At 45.7% G+C, this 23,126-nt stretch overlaps 1 protein-coding gene across 1 annotated transcript in view; it reads left to right on the top strand.

The window, feature by feature from the left end:
* Positions 1 to 2,632: 2,632 nt before the first annotated feature.
* Positions 2,633 to 23,126, top strand: part of klf7b (Kruppel like factor 7b) — a 76,141-nt gene continuing 55,647 nt past the window's right edge. The window contains exon 1 of the mRNA XM_056423447.1: positions 2,633 to 3,138. Within this exon, the coding sequence (XP_056279422.1) occupies positions 3,037 to 3,138 (102 nt within the window). The 5' untranslated portion in view covers positions 2,633 to 3,036. The remainder of the gene's footprint in view (positions 3,139 to 23,126) is intronic.

Here is a 23,126-nt window from a genome sequence, read left to right as displayed (position 1 = left end):
TTCACTCTCATGCAACATACATTACTTCTTCCCATTTGCATAGAGTAAACAGTACCCCTATGCTTCATAACACATTAATAACAATAACCTAACAACTGCCTCTCGATCCTTATTGCTTTTTTAATACGGTTGCGTGCGACATTATGAATAGTAAGTAAATAGTAAGCTGCCTTTCAGCACACAATAGTTGTCGCCACCAAACGTTGTGTATCGCATTTCAGCAGCCAAGAGAAAATAGTCCGAACGTGAATATCTTTCCAACTTTACTTCGTCGTGTCCCTGACGTCTGCGGGTTTTTACAACGCCAACAAAAACATTGTTCGCGGACGTGAACGCGCTTCGTCAAACACCAACACCGACTCAACGTTCAGACCGCACTGCTGACCCTAGTGGTCGCCCTTTGCATTGCGCACAGTGCCATAGAAATCACCCCGCAGTATTTAATGCATAGCGTCTCTGGTTCTGGTCTTCAGGTCTCCTGGTTCTGGTCTTCAGGTCTAGTTACTGGTTTCTCTTCACCAGTTGGGGAAGCGGTTCATTGGCCACTTCGTTTGTCCGACAGTGTTTTTTTCGTTGTGCAACATTTCATAGGTCCCGCTTTATTTCTTCTCTCTGGTAGCACGACGTCCGCTTGAAGTTTCCTCTTCGGCTAACCACTCATCTAAAGTCAACCCCCCCCAAAATATCAAAGTTCACAGAAACATGTTTGTAAGTGTTAAGTTTGAACTGACAACTAACGGTCGCACACAATCTACCCTTATTGTTATTTTGAGTGCGCACTGATATGGAGCGCTCAGATAAATGTAAACGTAAACTCTGTCGGACATTATGGCTGATTAACGTACACCGCGTGACTCACTCTCAACCAATCAGAATACTCTATGTATTCAACCCGTATTATAACAAGAAATAAGAATGTGTGAACGGAACAGATGAAGTATGTGAGGGAGAGACGAAAAGGAAAGAAAGGAAATGGGAAGTGCAAGAAAGTAATGTGAAAGTGAACAGTAAGGGAGGATAGAATCACAGAGGGAATTCACTGAGAATAAGGAATCTTTTTTTATACAATGCAGTTCTTTTCATTTCAAGATGCTCCGTTCTTGTTTTGTTAAGTCAAACTCACACCGGCACACGAGGAACATATTCATGTTTTTTAGGGAATCGGCAATTATTTACAAAATCCCTTTTTAAGATGCAGATTTTCAAGTAAAAATAATGTAAAACAAATCCCATTCGAACACTTTGTGATAAGCCTGCGTATTCGGGTCGTTTGACGTGAAGTCAAGATCGGGACGTAGACGTCTTCTATTTGGTACTCGTGAACCCAGTAATACCATGAAGCTCGGCACGTGGCGAACATCTTGAATTCAAGTTTTTCTCTAAATGACAAACCATCGCGGGCCGATACCCAACTGGCTTCATCATGAAATAACGGGAAGAGATTTTTTTTCCGTAAACGAATGCTGCCGGCGTCCTCTCTTCCTGCCACTCCTGACATTTGAAGAGAAATAGTTTTATAAAAAACACAGACGCATGTTTAAATACTTTATTCATGAGAATACATAAATGCATTCAGGCAAAGTTGACAGAATATCTCATTCATTCAATTTCCTGTTGTCAGTAACGGACTGACTCTCTCATGTCATTCCAACAACGTTCATTCTCCCTCGTGTGGCTCAAAAGGGGTACTGCAGATGTAAATGACGAATACGAGACCGAGGAAGAAATCGCAAAAGAAGAAATGTAAAAGAGAACTTTTGGAAAGGCGCCTGACTGACAGGCCACGTGGTTACGTGAGACGGGCGTCACCCGCATGTTTCTTTAGCCGCGCTACCGAGTACCTCGACCCAAGTGTGTTGTGTGTGTGTGTGTGTGTGCGCTGGCGTAGAACTTTAGATCGCTTTTACTCGCAGAGCATGGATAGAAGTGAAGAGCAGGTGCGCTCTTGATCACCATTATTCATATTGATAAGAGGGGCATAGCTTTGTTTATTTATTTTTTAAATGCACGTTAAGGCTCTTGTGAACTGAACAGGTGTGTGTGTGTGTGGGGGGGGGGCAGTAGGCGAGAGAGAGAGAGAGAGACAGAAACTTATCTCCAACATCCCTGCTGGCTTCCAGACGCTTCTCTTCGTCCCGCACGGTCACGCGCACGTGTCGGTGTTGTGTCTTTGCGCGCGTCCTCGCAGCAGCTCGCGCTGCATCCGCTCGGCCCGCTCTGCCTCCCGTAATGACCGCGAGAGGAATGCTGAGCGCTTTTATATAGGCCTCTAAAAATAACTCAGTCCCATCGCTGCCATCTAGGGCCGGACATACGGCCTCCCGCAGCCAATGGCGGCTCCGGGCTCCCCGGCTGGCCCCGCCCTCTCGCTCGATCTCCCCGCCTGCTTAATTGGACGCCAGTGACATCATCAACCCTATTTACCTTATTAGGTCACGCATGAAATTGACTGACAGGTGGCTCCTCCCTCCTCCCTGCCTCTCTCTCTCTATGACTCCTCCCCTCTCTCTCTCTCTACCTCTCGCTCTCGCGCGCGCGCCGGTCGCCTTGGATTGCAGCGGGGTCCAGTCTGCTGCTGCTGGTGGAAGCAAACCTGGCAACCCGGCAGCGCGTACGGAGACCGACTGGCAATCTGGCAATGCGGAAATAGATCTGCCACCCACTCCCCCTTGCCCCCCCCCCCACACCCTCCCCTCCGAGCGGCGCGGACCGAGGAGAGAGGCGTGACGGAGCGAGCAGAGAGGAGAGGGCATTGCGTTGAGGAAGAAGAAAAGAGAGAGATAAAATAATCAACTCTTTCTTTCCTGTGGTTTTTTTTTTTTTTTTTTTTAAATGAAAGTGCTCAGATGCGCTCACCTGCACCGGCTTGGATTTGCTTTCTCCCGGCATTTGTTTTTGTTTTCTCCAACCTGACAAGTCTGAGGAGGAGAAGGAGGAGGAGAAGAAGAAGAAGAAGTGCGTTTCTAATCGTTTGGATTCCGGACTTCTCTACTGACTTTTCCTGTTTGTTTTTGGAGTTGTTTTTTTACATCAAGCATGGATGTGTTGGCGAATTACAGTATTTTCCAGGAACTCCAACTCGTTCATGACACTGGCTATTTCTCCGCGATGCCTTCCCTGGAGGAGAATTGGCAGCAGGTCAGAGATGATGCGTTTTTCTCTTCTTTTTCCGGGAAATTGGAGGGGGTTAGAAACTGGGATGAAATGCCATGTGTGCGCTGGTTGGAGATGTTCTCTCTCTCTCTCTCCCTGTGTGTGAGTGTGTGTGTGCGTATGTCTGTGCGCGTGTGTGTGTGTTTTTGTATACTGTTTTGCATCACTAGAGCCCTCTGGCGCGGCAGCAGCCCGGTGTGTAGTTGCGTGAGTTTCATTATTTGTTATCCGCTCACACGGAGCACGACGAGGTCCGCTGACACGAGAAAACACACGCACGCGCGCACTCACACACACACACACACGCACGCACACAGAGTGGGTGAGGAGGAGGAGGACGAGGAGGAGGAGGAGCAGGAGGAAGAGGATACAGACAGAGCTTTACGCACTAATGGAAAAAAACGGCATTTTTTTTTTTTTTAATGCGTAAAAATGTTGGAACCGTCTTAACATTTACGCACACGCGCCCCCTCCACTGCAGACGACCCGTACCTTGAACACACACTTAAGGGTTAACCAAACCATGTAATCATTAACGTAGAAGATGGAAGGTGAAATCCCCCACGATGGCACTCGATGTGGACTCGAACCTGAAAAGGCCTTTAGACGCGTCTGCTGAGAGGAAGTCAGATGTTGATGATACTTTCCATTTCAAATCCAGATGTTCAACACTCACTGATCCCCCGTGCGTATTGGTCATGTGACATGATGTCTGATGAGCACCGACTGCCGCTGCTAAGTTGAGTTAGAAGCGGGTTGAGGAGTTTAAAGGAGGACAGACACTTAATGCTCTGAGTGACAGACTCTGAGCGAGAGCTGCTGACTGGAGGAAGAGGAGGAGAAGGAGGAGGAAGAGGAGTGCTTTCTGTTTTGCGGTCTGATGCAGTTTTTAATGCTGATCTGATCTGATCACCCATAGACCAGTCTGTGTTTGGATTTCTTTCTCTCTCTCACACACACACACACACACACTCACACACACAGGCTGGGGAAGATGGACGCATGCTTAATAGCAAGTGACTTGTCTTTAAATAATATATCCACATCTGCCACCGTTTGTTTGCAGATAATCACGCTGAATAATGCACCCCTCCACACACACACACACACACACACACACACACACACTATAGAACATAAACTAGACTGAGCACGAGTCTCGTAACCTTTCTCTGACACATTTACTCGTCTGGGCGCCGCATCTGACCACGTGGTCTGTTGTTTCGTGGTCAGCGGGGTTGCGACTCATCGCAACTGCCCCCCCCCCCCTTTTTTTCTTTCCTTCTCCCTCCATGGTTTTTAGACTCCGGAGATGATAATTTAATAACAGAGAATCGGGTGAAACTAATATTTTCCCTCAAGTCCCCCCCTCCCCCCTCCACACACACACAAACACATTTTTTGGACTTGAGAAATGGAAGCGGTTAATTGGAAGCCATTTTCAGCCTCGTGTTGCCACCTTTTTTTACACGCTATTTCATTTTCAGAGAACCAATACACACCAAAGTCTTTGTCCCCGCATGGGACAACATCCACTGGGACGGGGCCGTTCGGCATGTGCGTTCCATGTGTGTGTGTGTGTGTGTGTGTGTGTGTGTGTTTATAGTCCTGAATGAATCCCAGACTGCATCTGTCCTCTCCTTCACACATCACCTCGTCCTCTTTTCAGCCCAAACAGCACCGCTCCGTCCCGCGGCCAGCCGCCCCCTCCCGCCTGTAACCGCGCTGTCGGACGAGAGAAAGGTTCCACGGACTTGTTTCGATGTCACGTCTCATATTCCACAGAATGGCTGGAAAAAGCTTCTTTTTCTTCTTCTTCCTTCGACGAGCTGGAGGAGAAAAGTAATTCCACTCAGCTCATCCAGGCTATTTTTTATTATTTGCAGGAAACAGTCACACGTGTTTCGGGGGTTAATCCCAAAAGTCTGTGACGGCAAGGAGCAAAAACGACAGTTTGTTGCCCATTCGTCGTTACCTTGGCAACAACCTGTGTAATTGGAGCCAATTAAAAGCTTTCTTTCTTAATATGGACTTTATACTCTGTCTCTTTTTTAATATGCTTGTGTTCTCATCAGGAACGAGTTTCTCCACGTGAACAGAAACAAACCTGCTAATGAGCGCTAGCGTGTCTGTCGGCTTCGTGCGGAGCAGCTTTTTCCCCCCCAAAAATGAATGATATCTGCTTGTAAGCAACGGGCTAATAATGTTCTTTAATGGCAATAACAAGAAGCAATAGATAAAGACTGGATGGACTGAGGGAAGACAAGCTCATCCCTCCTCTTGTTGCAAGCGAGTCGTTTCCACTGGCTTTGTGCCAAGCTAGGCTAACAGCATCCTGTCGATACACAAAGAGGTGAAACAGACATCAATTATATATATATATATTTATTTATTTATTTCAGCCTGTCAGCTTTTCAGAGTGGAAAATGTTGTTATTGTGCTCGGAAAATGACAAAATTGATGGGAAAAGATGTGTTTCGTCAATCTGCAATCGCAGGGACAATTTCAGAGAGAGGAGAGAGACAAACAGACACACACACACACATACACACACACACACACACACACACTGAGACCATGGCACACCAACATCTTTTCCACTCTTGTTCCTTCTGTCTCCCTCTATCCCCTTATTCACTCCATCACACACACACACGCACACACACACAGGCTCGGCTGGCATGCACTAATGGAAAGCTATGGTCTGGCAGGACTCAGCCCGCCACTTTCGACAGTAATTGGCCGTTTGCTGTCAGACGGACGGAGAAACACACACACACACACACACACACACACACACACACACACACAAACAAACAACCATATTTGTGTGTGTCATTTATCTTCCCTGTCTGTCCCTGCATCACGCTCCTGGTCTTTGTTTCGTATGGCTTCTTTTATCAGCTACTTTGCATCATGGCTAAACATGTGGTGAACACACACACACACACACACACACACACACAAACTCACTCTCTCTCTCTCTCACCTGTCTATCAGCCGTGTTCCCCCTGACAGTATGAGCCCATGTTCTGCATATAATTGCTGCATCTTTGTAGGTCTGAAATGATGTGATGGGCTTTAGGGATTTGTGTGTGTGTGTGTGTGTGTGTGTCCATGGATAAAATGGAAAACCCAGACTTCCCAATTAGATATAATCCATTTATTTCAAAGCGGAGCCATGCTGAAGTCTGATGAATTCGAGGGGGAAATAGACAGTGACAACAAAGGGCGGACGGGGATGGAACCTGCAACCGAGGTTCGGGCTCGGCGTGTTTGTTGTGAGTGAAGTTCTGGATCCTCAGACTCCGGCCCGACAGGAAATGGACACTGCCTTAAACGGGCCGGTTCCCTCGCAGCCGGGTTTATACGCGCCGCTTGTCTGTAGCTCCTTTCAGGCTGATTGATTTATTTGTGCGAGACCGACCCGGCTCGGAGTTACAGATATACAGCGTCTCCATTAAGGCCTGACAAGCCTGCAACCTACAGCCCTCCATCGCTTTCTCAACAGCGTGCACGCCGCCTGTAGTGGCACTCCGGTTAGTTCTGGGTCTTCTGTACCACCATTTTGAGTTCAGTCTTCTTTGAAACTATTACTTCACACGCGAGTGAGACAAGTAGTTCTTCCATACAAAATGTTTACTCGAAAACGTAGTTACATGTTCACACGATCAAAAAAACGATGTCGCTTCCACCATCTCTAAACTCAAATCAGGTGTTGTCCTGACGTGACGTCATCTGATTGGAAGCTTACATTCTGACAAGTTATTCAACTTTTAAATACGATACTAAATTATATCTGTTAACCTAAACATTCTTTCAAATCATAATGAAAAGGATTTATCTTCAGTTACCTTTTTAAATCTTTTTAAACTAAATTATTATAACAAATGAAACTAGAATGGGCACTCGGTAGAGTGCATACCTTCGCATATCACAAGATTGGGCATTGAATTATGAACATTTTGGCATGAGTTGCATGCCAATTGGATAGAAATTGACCGTGCTATGGTAAAAAGAAGATTTTGACCTTTTCGTGACCTTGACCTTGAACTTTGACCCGATCGATCCCAAAGTCTAATCAAATGGTCCCCGGATAATAACCAATCATCCCACCAAATTTCATGCGATTCGGTTTAAAACTTTTTTTGTTATGCGAGGAACACGCATACAAATAAATAAATAAATAAATACACGGCGATCAAAACATTACCCTCCACATTTTCAATACGAAGGTAATCACGCATTTGGCTCTTACGCCGCCAATGTTGCGCCCGCTGCAATATTTTCGACCGTCGCCTGCTCTCCGGGTCCGATCCTAGCGGTATTTCAAGCAAAAAAAGAAACGCCCGCAAATTTCTCCAATCGATGCTGGTTTTTTTTCACATTAAGTCATCCAATTCATAACTGCTGCAAAAAAAAAAAGATGGAAAAAAAATCCCTGGTCGGATACCGGCAAAATGTTCCCCTCAGGCAGAGCTCACTCTCAGGTTGTGTATTTCCCCGACAACCCCATCATTTCAGATCTCTGTTAAGTACTTCTTACGCGATACTGTGTCAAAACTGAGCTATCAATAACACGACAACCGGGCCTGAGCATTGACTTATGGAGCGTGTTGAATATGTTCCAGGGCCTGGGAGGAAACACTGAAAACAACATTCAAGGGCCTGTTTACTGACATTGGGCATACTTGTGTCTCATTATTATTATGCTATGGTTTTATGATATATTGTTATTAATATTATGAAGCAAATCTGTTGCCAGAAAAACAACATTGTCATTGTAAGGTTTTGTCATCGTGATACATTGCATTTCAACGTCTGACTTGCTTTAGAACGAGTGTTTTTGGTTCAGGCAACAAAATGACTTGGATAACGTTAGAAAAAATACATTGTGTTGTATTACAATTAAATCGTAACATGACGCAACAAAGTGATGGAACCCCGTAACGTAACAATGTAATAAAACCTCATGACGTTACATTATAACAATGTAACGTAACAATGTAACGTTGTAACCTTACGATGGTACGTAACGTAGCAATGTAACGGAACAATGTAACGTAACCTTACGATGGTACGTAACGTAATAATGTAACGTAACAATGTAACATAACAATATAACGCAACAATGCAAAGTTGTAACCTTACGATGGTACGTAATGCAACAATGTAACGTTGTAACCTTAAGATGGTACGTAACGTAACAATGTAACGTAACAATGTAACATAACAATGTAGTGTAACAATGTAACGTAACAATGTAACATAACAATGTAACGTAACAATGTAACGTTGTAACCTTAAGATGGTACATAACGCAACAATGTAACGTAACAATGTAACGTTGTAACCTTAAGATGGTACGTAATGCAACAATGTAACGTTGTAACCTTAAGATGGTACGTAGCAATGTAACGTAACAATGTAACATAACAATGTAGTGTAACAATGTAACATAACAATGTAACGTAACAATGTAACGTTGTAACCTTAAGATGGTACATAACTCAACAATGTAACGTAACAATGTAACGTTGTAACCTTAAGATGGTACGTAATGCAACAATGTAACGCTGTAACCTTAAGATGGTACGTAACAATGTAACGTAACAATGTAGTGTAACAATGTAACATAACAATGTAACATAACAATGTAACGTAACAATGTAACATTGTAACCTTAAGATGGTACATAACGCAACAATGTAACGTAACAATGTAACGTTGTAACCTTACCATGGTACGTAACGTAACAATGTAGCGTAACAATGTAACGTAATAATGTAACCTTACCATGGTACGTAATGTAACAATGTAACATAACAATGTAACATTGTAACCGTACAATGGTACGTAACGTAACAATGTAATGAAACAAAGTAATGAGACAAAGTCATAAAATAGCGTAAATAATAATAGTTATTCAACTTTCTTATTTAACGTTTCGTAACAAGCCGTACAATGTTCCACAACGTAAAGGTAATGCTTGCTTTTGGTTTCACACGGGACACAGCGGTCGTCTCTCGGACATACAAACGTACAAGGCCAACATGTTGTCATGGTGACTGGGCTTTCATCGGCAACACGTTCCCACAGTTCATTACAAAGAGAGTTAAAAAGCGATTAAAATAAGAAAAAATGCGACATCCAATTCACAAAATCCAGTCCAAAACTCGTACAGGAGTTCGGGCTGGATGTTCTCGTGAGGCCGAGGTTCTGCTCTGCGTGTCTCCCACGGCGACGGCTCCACGTCAACGTCCATCACGCTCGCTGTGTTTCATGTTGTTTGTGTTGTGTTTACACATCGAACGAGATGAACAGCACGACTCACACGAGGAACCACCATGAGATATTTACTCTGCTTCTCTTCCGTAACCTGTTCACCCACTGCATAGACCACTGCATGAACTGGGTTCTCTCTCTCTCTCTCTTTTGTTTGAAGCTGGCCTTCGGAAGTTTGACAAGATAATGAATTGCCATGCATGCTGCAGTTTTTCACATTTCACAGCCCAGTAACTCTGTATGTAGGGACGAAGGAGGAAGGGGTGTGGGGGGCGGGGGGGGGGAGTGAGTGAATAAGGGGAGGAAAGAATGAGGAAGAAAGAAAACACTAGGAGGCACAAAAAACACGAGGCAAGATGCATATACTGTACATGCAGGTGGGAGCTAGCCAGGGAGACCTTTCTTCACTCCCTTATTTGTGTCTCTCTGGCCATCCTTCCTGCGCATGCACACACACACACACACACACACACACACACACACACACACACACACACACACACACACACACACAGCGAGTTATGTAATTGTCTGTGGAGCACAGCTGCTTCCTCAAAGTCAAAGCAGACGGGGAAAAAAGAGGAAGTCAAGCAAGATAAACAAACGAACGGAGACGACCGAGAAGTGAGAGAGCGACACGGAGGAAGACAAAGAAAGAGAGACAGAGAGAGAGGTGAAGAAAAGAAGGGGATGTAGCGGCTGAAAATAAAACCCTTTTTTTAAAATGAAACTTAAAACTGAATTCATATTCTCTGTATATCAACTGTTATTTTGAAGCTCTACATATTTCTAGTGCTGGAACAATTGGAAAATTCATTAAGAGGCTGCCTGCTTTCCTCTCGTCATGGAAACCATTTTATTGACTGTGATGCAACTTTGACCGCGTTGAAGCCTGAGATGTCCAACAGGGAAATGTATATCAATATATCTAATATCTATCTACTGTATATATTGAATATCTATGGGGAAATATCTTAACAATCATGACGTGAAACCTATGAGATTTGATCCAGACCTCCGTGCTGCCTTCAGGGTTCATGGTGATTCTCTGACTCTTCATCCAGTAGCCAACGCCACTGCATGCCACTTATCTGTGTAGAGCAGATAACGTGTTCACCCTCCTGTTACCTTTAGGGTCAATTTGACCCCATTCAATGTTTAACGTCTCTAAAAATACTAATTGACATCATTAATTTTGCTTTATATTTCACGACTTTTCCTAATTTATTGGGGACAACTGTGAAAACATAACATTCACATGATGATATGTTTTCACTGTCCTGAACACAACTTGTACACATCGGTGTTCTTTGGGGTCAATTTGACCGCAGGCTGTTTTTCACTGTCAAACATATAAGAAATATCAACTTTTTTATTTATTTAAAGGGCTATTTAGCTAGTCAACAAACAAACAAACATAAAGTACCTCACACTTAAACTTGGGAAACAATATAAATTCTAATAATGTTCTGGAGGTTTTAATTACTGGGGTGAAATTGACCCCGAGGGTAAAAGATGTGAGTAAATGTGAAAGTAACAGGAGGGTTAACAAGGGGAACGTGATGCTGATTGAAGTGTTAATTATATCAGACTTTTTCTTTTGGAGGTGGTGGTGTATGTGTGTGTGTGTGTGTGTGTCTGTGTGTGTCTGTGTGTGTGGAGGCTGTCATTTCTTTTACCTGTCAGCTGCTCGCGGGCTCGGGCCCTCAGAACCTCTCCCCGCGCGTCGGCCTGTGATTGACTGGCGTCCTGTCAAGTGTGACCTGCCCCCGCGCCGCACTTCATGCTGGGACCCGCTGTGACTCTGAGCAGCGCGCGCTTTACAGGACGCGGATGGATGGGAGTCCTGACGTGTGATTTCTACGCACGTTACCGGGCGCTCTTTTCGGGTATTTCCACGAACCGAAAGAAAAAGCTGTAAAAAACCGGAAAAAAGAAAAGAAAAAAAACCCCGTTAGGCACCAACTTCACTTCCTACAGTGTGGAAGCTGGAGCCAACAGCCTCCTCCAGATGAGCCGCTCTAATCACTGCATTCATTCATTTTCTTTATTTTTAACTATTTTTATCGTTCTCCCCCCCCACACACACACACAGTTATTGTCTTGTCCTCGTAATTTAAAATCACTTGAGTAGAACCCACGCACACACACACACACACACACGCGCGTATTCGCCCGTGGAACCCATAATCCAGTAAGTGAATAAGGCGCTCCGTCTCCGGTGGCAGAGATTAGATAAGAAAGTGAGCAGTCAGACCGCCGCGGCGGGGAAAGCGGAACAAACGAACCGCGCCGTGAAAGCCATCGCTCTGATCTCTCGAGATGAGCGTGTGTCTTTTCCTCTTGTTACGAAGAAAGACGTTTTTCACGGATCGCTACGGTTTACAAGGAGATTTATCCGCTCGTCTCCCCGCGCTGCGAGCACGGCCATTGTTGGCTCGCCGTGCGCTCGCGGGAGAAGAAGCGTCGCAGGACACGTGCTCGTTGGCTGTTTTCTACCTGCCGCCAGATGAGATTTGAATCTCCGAGCCGGCCGCTCGACCGCTGTGACGGCGCCGCGTGGCTGTTTGGTCGGCTGGCGACTGAATACATGGAGTCGGGATTACATCATCGCGTAATACAACAAATGAGCAACTATAAACCGCCGGGATTACACGTATGAAGGAAAAGGTGTGCGATCAGATTGTTGTAGCAGTTGGGATGACTTGATTTAGTTCTCACACACGTTTTGAAAATGTCTCGCGTTGCCAGTTTTGTTCACGGTGACTTAACTCATATTTTGTTTTAGGCTCAGTGGATTTTTGTGTGATATGAAAAGGTTCTGAGCTTTATTTTGAAGGGAAATCAAGATTTTGTTTTCTACATTTTCTGTGACATTTTCTCATTTGTCTCATTTAAAAGAAATCCCAATGTGTATAGATTAGATTTGGAATTACAAAAAATAACCATGTAATTAGTTTTCAGTAACTGCATTTGAATTTAATCTGACCCTTTACATAATAAGGTAAGATGCTAGTGTATATATACATATACATATATATATATATATATATATATATATATGTATATACTGTTTATGTGGTGGTAGCTAATATGGAACTGGTATCTTTGTAAGAGTCATAGAAAGATGCAGTCAGGAGGAGCTGATGGTCCACATAAGTTCATGATGCAAAATTGCATATATTCTATAATCGAGGACAGAACCATGAGCATGCTTTCAAAGATTACAGGAAAGTGAAGTATTGTTGACTGAATGTGTCCTCGATAAAGTTTTATTCACAACTCCTCTGTTTTCTGCCATGAGACTGGATCAACTGGTTAAACACTCGTGTATTTGGGAAGTTCTTTCACTGCAGAGCCGTGTTTGACTTTGTTATTGGGAGGAATCCTCCTGGTGCTGAGCTGTGTTGACACACACACACACACACACACACACACAGGTGTGGGTCTCTACATCCTGCTGAGCCGGTGTTTGCAGACCGATTGGCTCAGGGATAAAGCCTGGTGACCCCCCCCCTCCCCCCTTCTCCACTCACCCAGCTCTCGCTCTCTGTCCGTCCGTCTTTTCTTCTCCTCCCTCTCTACAATCCGTTTTGTCTATGCACATTTTGAAATTCGACATGATCAAGCACTGAATTTAAAGGGTAAAAAAAAAAAGTCTAAATTTAGCAGACCCGTTTTGGTTCTGCTCTAAAGCGGACACACACAGGGATGTTTCAGCGGAGAGAAGATGCGAAACACATCACTCCAGATAAACAACAACATGATAGGATCTTCTTGTTCTTCTCTTTCATTAATGCCAGACTGAAACATTGTCAGAATTCCCAGAAAAATAAAGATAAAAGAGGAGAGGCCGACAAACGAGCCGTGAAACTAACAGCAAACAAATGTCACGAAGCTCTCTGTCCGTAATGTTGAGATCTCCAGAGAGTAGTCCCAACGCTCAAGTTCAGGGACACATTCATGCGTATGTTCATTGTTTTGGCAAATGTGTTTAATATCTGCACATCTGGTCAGAAGAAAATGCCCTCTCTTCCTGTCCCTTTGGTTCTGAGCTGCTCTGCTGTACCGACAGCCACCACATGTACTGTGTGTGTGTGTGTGTGTGTGTGTGTGTGTGCTTTGGTAATGACATCATTCATAGTGTGCAGAGGATGTTGACAGTGGCAGAGGAAGTGAGTGTGTATGTGTGGTGTGTGTGTGTGTGCTTGGCTGGGCCCACAGTTGGCACAATACAGCATCCAGGATACACACACACACACACACACACATGTGTCGCTGGTTTCACAGAGGTCCAGTGGACTGGGCCCGCTCGCTGCTCGCGTTAGTCCGACCTGATCAAAAGTTAAACGAATAAATCTCGTTGCAAGTGATAAACTTTGGGAGGCACGACTGAAATCAATATCACATTATTAACTAAAATGGGCACTCGGTAGAGCGCATACCTTCGCATATCACACGATTGGGCATTGAATTATGAACATTTTGGCATTAGTTGCATGCCAATTGGATACAAATTGACCGTGCTATGGTAAAAAGAAGATGTTGACCTTTTCATGACCTTGACCTTTGACCCGATCGATCCCAAAATCTAATCAAATGGTCCCCGGCTAATAACCAATCATCCCACCAAATTTCATGCGATTTGGTTTAAAAAAAAAAATTTTATGCGAATAACGTGCATACAAATAAATAAATAAATACACGGCGATCAGAACATAACCTTCCGCATTTTCAATGCGAAGGTAATAAAGAATCCCAGTTTGAAGAATGTGAATTCGAAAAGCAATAAACTGTAGATAAGAAAGTGGGCGGAGTCACCGCGGCGTGTTGACTGTTGTTTTAAAGCCTCCGGCTTCGGCCATCTTCCTTTTTTTGTGCAACCAGAAGTGGGAGGAGCTAAGAACAAGCCGACGCTCGCTGAGAACATGTTAGGCGACATTCTTGCCGTGACGTTAAAGTTAAAGTAAAAAAACGCCGTGAAAGGGTAAAAGCTCAAGGACGAAGAAGAAGAAAAACACAGACAACACCGCGGTGATGACATGTCAATCACAAGGTAGCCCCGCCCCCAAACGTGGAACTGTAGCTACGGTCAAAGTGTGTGATGCGATTCATCAGGGATGTCACAGTGACTCCGCCTGTGTGTGTGTGTGTGTGTGTGTGTGTTTGGGGACACAGTAAATGGGTCAGATGCAGTGGAGGAGGACGACCTTGGGAATCAGTCCTTTGTCAACAGGAAATCTTCCTCTGAACTTATAATAAGACAGTTGGAAGTGCACTATTGTGACATCGAGATACACAAGGACGCATACACATCGTGCACAGAGAGAGCCCTAGTGGCGCTCAAGCTCCTCCCCTTTTGCCCTGGATGAGAAAAGTGTTCCTTTCTGCTGGAACAAAATGTTTTCTTCACTATCAGTATTTAAGAATACAAATTACTCTCTCTGTCGTCAAGCCAACACAAATGTGTTTGGATATCTGTCGGGGCGTTTATTACCTTTGCATTGAAAATGCGGAAGGTTATGTTTTGATCGCCGTGTATTTATTTATTTATTTGTATGCGTGTTCCTTGCATAACTCAAAAGGTATTAAACCGAATCGCATGACATTTGGTGGGATCATTGGTTATTATCCGGGGACCATTTGATTAGATTTTGGGATCAATCGGGTCAAAGGTCAAGGTCATGTAAAGGTCAACATCTTCTTTTTACCATAGCACGGTCAATTTTTATCCAATTGGCATGTAACTAATGCCAAAATGTTCATAATTCAATGCCCAATCTTGTGATATGCGAAGGTATGCGATTCTAGTTTGAGTTATTGTGAGAATTTCGCCTCGACCTGCTCCGCGGCGTTGAGTGATCAATAGAAAAATAATTATGCCAATGGGTGCCCTTTTTGGGGGGGGGGGGTTGAGCACCTGCCCCCCAACATGTCTGTTTACGTGCCTGTCACTCATGGCGTCACAGCAGGCGACAACCTCCTCTTCTGAAAGGTGAAACCACCGCTGAAGTGTCTTTAACTTGCATTCTCTCTAACTACCAGCAGGGGGCGACTGTATTGAAGTCTATGGGGGAACGACTCCACTTCTCTCTGGATTTATTCCCACAGTAAACATCGCAAACACGAGTTAATGCTCTCAATCTCGAGCTGCGAGTCTTTTCTATTTTTACTCCCAAAAATACCTAGCTGGACTGAAGGAACTGAACCAAAGACCGAGAGAGCGCCGCATGCACGGCGTCCACATGCAGCCTCCTCGCCGCTCTCCGGCTGTCTTTGTTGCCACGGCGTTAACACGCGTCGGGAACATCCGCCTGCCTCCCCTTCGGTCTCCTCACACGCTCGTAGCTCGAAAGCGAACGTCGTGTTCGAGAGCTCAACATTCTTTGGTGTTTTATCGCCGGTTCTCAGGCCCTTACGCTTCATTGGCTCCGCCTCTTCGCTTTCATGTTCCCTCCAGCTCTCATCGGCTGGATCCACCTGATCGGAGCGCTGGACAGCGGAACAAATGAATAACAGCCATGAATGTGAAATGTCTGAGTCACTCTGAGTCACGTCGCTTCTTCTGGGTTTCCTGCTCGGCTTTTGATGATCCGACTCGGTGTTTCTGATGTTTGGATCTCAAACATCCCTGATTGGATCATTCAGATTTATAACAGTTACTAGCCATTTGAAATATATGTTCCTCCTGCCTCCATTTATTTATTTTTATTTATTTTTTTCCACTTATTTTATTCGTTTAGTAATATAAACATAAAACAAGTCCAAACATGTCAGACATAAACATATATATACACACATATACATACACATACATACACTCACACACACACACATACATTTATATACACACATATACATACACATGCACTCACACACACACATACATACATATATACACACATATAGACATACATATACACACATACATATATATACACACATATACACATACATATATACACATACATACATATACACACATATACACATACATACATATATACATATACACACATATAGACATACATATATACATATACACACATACATATATACACACATACACATACATTTATATACACACATGCACTCACACACACACATACATACATATATACACACATATAGAAATACATATATACACACATACATATATCCACATACATACATACACCCCCAAAAAAACAACAACAATGCCTCCATTTTCTTATGACCTAATATCCAAACACCAGCCAATATTGATTATTCCTGTTGTGGCTCATCGAGATGCCGGTTTTCAATCCTTGTTATAGTTGCATGTTATGCAAGTATTTCCCGAGTCGTTCCCGCCGCGCGCCGCTGGACGTGGACACGTGTGCGTGCCGCGGCGTCTGGGCCCGGCAGCGCCGCGCCGGCTACACCGGGATATGTGGGTCGTCAGCTATTTTAATCCACAATGTTTGTCAGCAGTACCTGAGGGAGTGGACAAGTGCTGCAGTGTGCGTGTGTGTGCGTGTGAGTGTGTGTGTATAATTGTGCTCCCGGTGCGTCTGTACTTGTACACAGACGTGAACAAAGAGACACAGTAGAGATCAGGATTGACGACACTCTGGGATGATGGTGATGTTTTTCTCTCGGTGGTTCGAGGGTAGCAGCTCGCGCACGAGGCACCGGAACAATATTATTTTCCCCACAACCCACCGAACATTCAAAACGTTAACAGATGGATTGTCGGTGAAAAAAAGAAGGTGTCCGAGACTCTCCTCCGCCGCCGCCGTCTCTCTTCTCTCGCCCCGGCGGTGACGCTGATCAAACGCTACGCGTGTTGTTATTAACGCGCTGTATCTTCCTGACAGTTTTTATTGCCAGATGATTGCACAAATAAAAGGTAGTGATGAGATATTTGGGGGGGGGGGGGGGGGGTCATAAATGCTACCTGTTAACCGAGACGAGACTCTGGGCCTCTGCATCGAAGCCCCCCGGAGCAACTCGCTTGTTTTTTCTTTTTTATCCGTAAAACAATAAAATATAGAAAAAATGATATGTATCTCTATATTTATATATTTATATATAAATAAATCGAAAAAATTATATAAAATAAAGAGAAAATATATATATGTATCTTTATATAAATATATATATATATATAAATGAATCAAAACATTTATATAAAATAAAGAAAAATAATAAATAAATATATATATGTATCTATTTATATATATATAGATACATATATATATTTGTTATTTTTCTTTATTTTATATAAATGTTTTGATTTATTTTATTATAAAAATTTAGGATAGGAATATATAAGCGTTTTTTGCTTCTACCTATACCTTTTCAGTCTTTCTGATTTGTATATTATATAGAATTGTATTGCAATGTTTGACTGAATGAAATACACAACAACAACAACAACTTCAGTCATTACTGAAGTAAAAAAAGGCCAAACGTGCTCCGATGTTTAGCTCGTCTTCTTGTGTCTTTGTGTCTTTGGACTGTTCGCTGCATTCAAACACGTAGCAGAGGCCATGCTGGAACATGGGCAGTGAAGGGATTTGATCTATTTATAGAATAGAGCAACAGTCAGACCGATAATGAAGATGTCAGATGAAAGCTGCAGCCCTGTTTTTAGATGCTCTGTTAGAATCGTCCGACGGCCCACGTTACCGAGGGGGGGGGGGGAGCCCCGAGACCAAAAGACCTAAACACTCATGCATGTGGACACGGCCTCCAGTTTACGGCTGGATGAAAAGAAAACTTCACTTTAATACCAATTGTGAATTTGATGAGTGTGCGTGTTTGTGTGCGTGTGTGTGTGTGTGTGTGTGTGTGTGTGTGTGTGTGTGTGTGTGTGTGTGTGTGTGTGTGTGTGTGTGTGTGTGTGTGTGTGTGTGTCGGGAAGCAGGGAGACATTTGAATTATTTAAGGGTGAACTGCAGGACACAGCAGAGTGGAGAAAAGAAAGGGAGTTTCTCTTTCACCCCCAAGACTACTCTCTAACGCAGAGAGAGCTGGACACACACACACACACACACACACACACACGCACACACACACTGAGGAGGGAGAATGAGAGGAGGAGAGGGAGAGAGAGAGAGAGAGAGAGAGAGGGAGAGGGAGAATGAGAGAAAGGGAGAAAGAAAGAGAGGGAGAATGAGAGAGAGAGAGAGAGAGGGAGAATGAGAGAGAGAAGAAGAGGAGGGAGAAGAGAAGAGAGAGAGAGGAGAGAGAGAGAGAGAGAGAGAGAGAGAGAGAGAGAGGAGAGAGAGGAGAGAGAGAGAGAGAGGAGAGAGAGAAGAGAGAGAGGAGAGAAGAGAGAGAGGAGAGAGAGAGAGAGAAGAGAGAGGAGAGAGAGAGAGAGAGAGAAGAGAGAGAGAGAGAGAGAGAGAGAAGAGAGAGAGAGAGAGAGAGGAGAGAGAGAGAGGTGAGAGAGAGAGAGAGGAGAGAGAGAGAGAGAAGAGAGAGAGAGAGGAGAGAGAGAGAGAGAGAGAGAGAGGAGAGAGAGAAGAGAGAGAGAGACAGAGGGAGAGGAGAGAGAGAAGAGAAGAGAGAGAGAGAGAGAGAGAGAGAGAGGAGAGAAGAGAGAGAGAGAGAGAGAGAGAGAGAGAGAGAGAGAGAGAGGAGGAGAGAGAGGGAGAGAGAGAGAGGGAGAATGAGAGAGAGAGAGGGAGAATGAGAGAGAGAGAAGACGGAGAGAGAGAGAGGGAGAGAAAGAAAGAGAGAGAGAGAGGGAGAGAGAGAGAGAGAGAGAAAGGGAGAACGAGAGAAAGAGAGAGAGAGAGAGACCCCGGTGTAAAAAAAAAGAGAAAAAGGTGTGACAGCAGAGGCCTCCCTGGAGTCATACACACACGCACACACACACACACACACTCATCCCGTCCACATTGACTCCATTGCAGCCTGAGTCCTGGAGGTGATTCTCTCCGTGGATGAGATGAACCTTGAGGACGTCGTGATGAATGTGAAGCGCTAACGAACGGTTCCTCACCGACCCGCTCACGAGGGGGAAGTCGTCTGAGCCTCTCGGAGGATGCGCAGCGAGCGGCGCCGTTTCCCCGGTCGCCCAGGCGGCACTAAGCTCCCCGTTCCGTCTCTGGAGCCTCGATCCAACCGGCTGGCTCCCATGACCGAGTCCCGAGGCGGCCGCGCAGAACAATACCACATCAAACGGGAAAATGGCTCCCGCTAAAACAATCGCTGTGAGACACGTCGACCACCGAGCCCTCCTTCCTGGAGTCGGTTTCAAGTCAGTTTATTTGTATCGCCCATTTTCACAAATTAGACATTAGTCTCAGAGGGCTTTACAATCTGTCCACATAGACATCCCTGACCTTTGACCTCACATCGGATCAGGAACAACTCCCAAACAACCCTTCAGGGGAATAAAGAGGAAGAACCCTTCAGGAGAGAACAGAGGAGGATCCCTCTCCAGAATGGACAGAACAATAGATGTCATGTGACCAGAAGGAATCATTACACACTAATTATAACACAGTAACAACACAATGAATACCACAGAGTGGATGAATAGGTGGTAGTCGGCATATTCCACGTTTCCTCCCGGTGCCGGTGGTCCGAGAACAAAGGAGTCCATCGGAACAATAGTCCAGCAAACTAACGTAGCTTGGTTCACGTGGTTCTGATGAAGATGGTTCTGATGAAGATGGTTCTGATGAAGATGGTTCTGCACAGTTGATAGCTCTTCGATTATTCAGTGTGATGAAGATGGTTCAGGTCTCAGTGGTTCATTTAGTCCTTCCTGTGTGTTTTGGCACCGCTTTCTTTTCTCCATAAGAGCTTTACATCGTTCTGAAATGTTAACCGCGCAGAATATAATGACTCAATTAATAATCCTGATATGATTTTTCCTATTCTTTACATGTCGTCTCTTGCAGTGAATGACATGGATGCATTTAAAATGAGTGCAACATAAAAGGGAGGGATCAGCTGCTGCTGTGTCTTAATGGGTTGACCCTCTCTGTCATGTGTGTGTGTGTGTGTGTGTGTGTGATGGGGGGGAGGAGGGAGGACGTGAGGGATGAGGTCATTGTGTAGTGTGAGCATGCGTGACTCTTTGTTTGTACAAGAAACAAAGGCAGTTGGGACTGTGTGTGTGTGTGCGTGTGTGTGTAAGTGATGACTTCACTCATTTTGCATTTATTTATAATCACTGTTTGTGTGTGTGTGTGTTACTGATGTTGTGAGGACACACATCACGTTGTGTGGGGACTCGTCATTTTAATTTTAGGGTGAAGTCTTGATGTCGTGATGGGGAGGTGTAGCCTGGTAAGGGTTAAGTCTCCAGGAAATGAATGTAGGTCAATATATATATATATATAATTTTTATTTTTGCCATTATTTTTTTATTTTGTATTTATATATATATATATAAATTTATATATATTTAAAAAATATATATATATTTATATATCCTACAGAGATGTTGGACAGTAACTTCCGTATTTAATCGTCAAGCAAAACCATCTTAATAATAAATAAGTCAGAAGTACTGTGGCTGCCACTAGTGACTCCTCTAACACTGACTCTGCCTCTTCTTGTATTTTATTAATTCACACTTTTTTTTAAATGTTATATCTCCAGTCAACATAAAATACAGTCGTGGAGTTTTTCCGACGTGTCGGATGTTGTTTTTCCGTCGTACGCCGAACAGGCTGCTGCTTCAGAGACCTCCTCCTCCTCCACCGCCTCCTCCTCCTCCACCTGCTCCTCCTCCACCTCCTCCTCCTGCCTCCGCCTCCTCCTCCTCCTCCTCCGCCTCCTCCTCCTCCTCCTCCACCTCCTCCTCCTCCTCCTCCTCCTCCTCCCTCCTCCTCCTCCTCCTCCACCTCCTCCTCCTCCTCCACCTGCTCCTCCACCTCCTCCTCCGCCTCCACTTCCACCTCCTCCTCCTCCACCTGCTCCTCTTCCTCCTCCTCCTCCACCTGCTCCTCCTCCGCCTCCACCTCCTCCAACTCCTGCTCCTCCTCCTCCACCTGCTCCTCCTTCTCCTCCACCTGCTCCTCCTTCTCCTCCACCTGCTCCTCCTCCTCCTTCTTCTCCACCTCCTCCTCCTCCTCCTTCACCTCCTCCTCCTCCTCCTCCACCTGCTCCTCCTCCACCTCCTCCTCCTCCACCTGCTCCTCCTCCTCCTTCTCCTCCACCTCCTCCTCCTCCACCTGCTCCTCCTTCTTCTCCACCTCCTCCTCCTACACCTCCTCCTCCTCCACCTGCTCCTCCTTCTCCTCCACCTGCTCCTCCTCCTCCTCCTCCACCTCCTCCTCCTCCACCTGCCGGTCGGGTCCCGATATGAGCGACCTCCTCCTCCACCTGCTCCTCCGCCTCCCCCTCCCCCTCCTCCGCCTCCCCCTCCTCCTCCTCCCCCTCCTCCTCCTCCACCTGCCGGTCGGGTCCCGATATGAGCGACCTCCTCCTCTACCTCCACCTCCTCCTCCTCCTCCTGCATCGTCTCCGTCTCTCCTCCACCTGCTCCTCCTCCTCCTCCCCCTCCTGCTCCTCCGCCTCCCCCTCCTCCTCCTCCCCCTCCTCCTCCTCCACCTGCCGGTCGGGTCCCGATGTGAGCGACCTCCTCCTCCCCCTCCCCCTCCTCCTCCTCCTGCATCGTCTCCGTCTCTCCTCCGCCGTGTGAAAGGTGACTTGTTCTCCGTGTCCGCCGTGATGTCGGTCTCATGAAGTCGGGATGCAGATGTGCAGAGCTGCGGTTCCCGGGCTGAAGCTCAGAGGCAGCTGTGCGTCACGTGTTCACAAACTGAAACGAGGAACAAGCGACGCTTTCTTTTCTTTTTTTTGCCCCCGAGGTTTGTTGTTGTTCTTTCTTTTCAGGAGCCTCGTCCCGGTGGCCTCGCGCTTCGCGATGCATCCACTCTGTTTCCCGGCTGGGCCGTAAAACAGACGTCTCCACTTGGCTGGAGATTTACCGGGTCCCCTCCCTCCGGTTCTGTCGCCGGTTCTGCAGGCGGCGCTGTCGACTCTCCGCCTCTGGTGCCGATCGGCTCGGTTTCCTTTTGGTTCTCTCGGCCGCTGGTTCTGAACCCTCCCGGACCGCGGCGTAGAGGATCTGTTCTGGATCCACTGAGGATCAAACACTTTGCCGGTTCCGCCAAACTATCGTTCAGGTGAACGACGGGTCCGGCTGAAGGTTCTGGACCGAAGGCCCGAGGCGTGTTTCCGCCTGAACGCCTTCATGTTGCATTCAGGGCCGCGGGTTCCTCCACAACCTCAGAGAGCCTGAAGTCGTGCTGTTATGTGTACAGACAGAGAGCGTACACACAACACACACACACACACACACACACACACACACACAGACACACATACACACACACACACACCGTAACGTGGTGATGTGACCTTGCACCGGGGAAAGGTCACGATCCTCGACTTCTGAGTGCGTCCGACTCGATCATTTTGACCTTCTCTGTCCGCGTGTGTGTGCAGGTGTGTGTTTGCGTGCGTGTGTGTTTGCGTGTGTGTGTGTGTGTGTCCTTTGTTCTGCCCCATCTCCTCCAGTCTCTCCTCACGTCTGCCGTTGTTTGCTGTGTTTCGGCTGCTCGTCTTTGGCCCCTCTCATCGCTCCGAGCGATGAAGATTAGCTTGGCACATGGAACACACACACAAACACAGACACACACACACACACAAACACACACACACACACACTCGCGCGATCCAGCGTCTTATAACAA

The sequence above is a fragment of the Pseudoliparis swirei genome, chromosome 2 (genome assembly GCF_029220125.1).
Source record: "Pseudoliparis swirei isolate HS2019 ecotype Mariana Trench chromosome 2, NWPU_hadal_v1, whole genome shotgun sequence".
NCBI lineage: Eukaryota > Metazoa > Chordata > Actinopteri > Perciformes > Liparidae > Pseudoliparis > Pseudoliparis swirei.
This window is presented reverse-complemented; position numbering and strand designations above follow the sequence as displayed.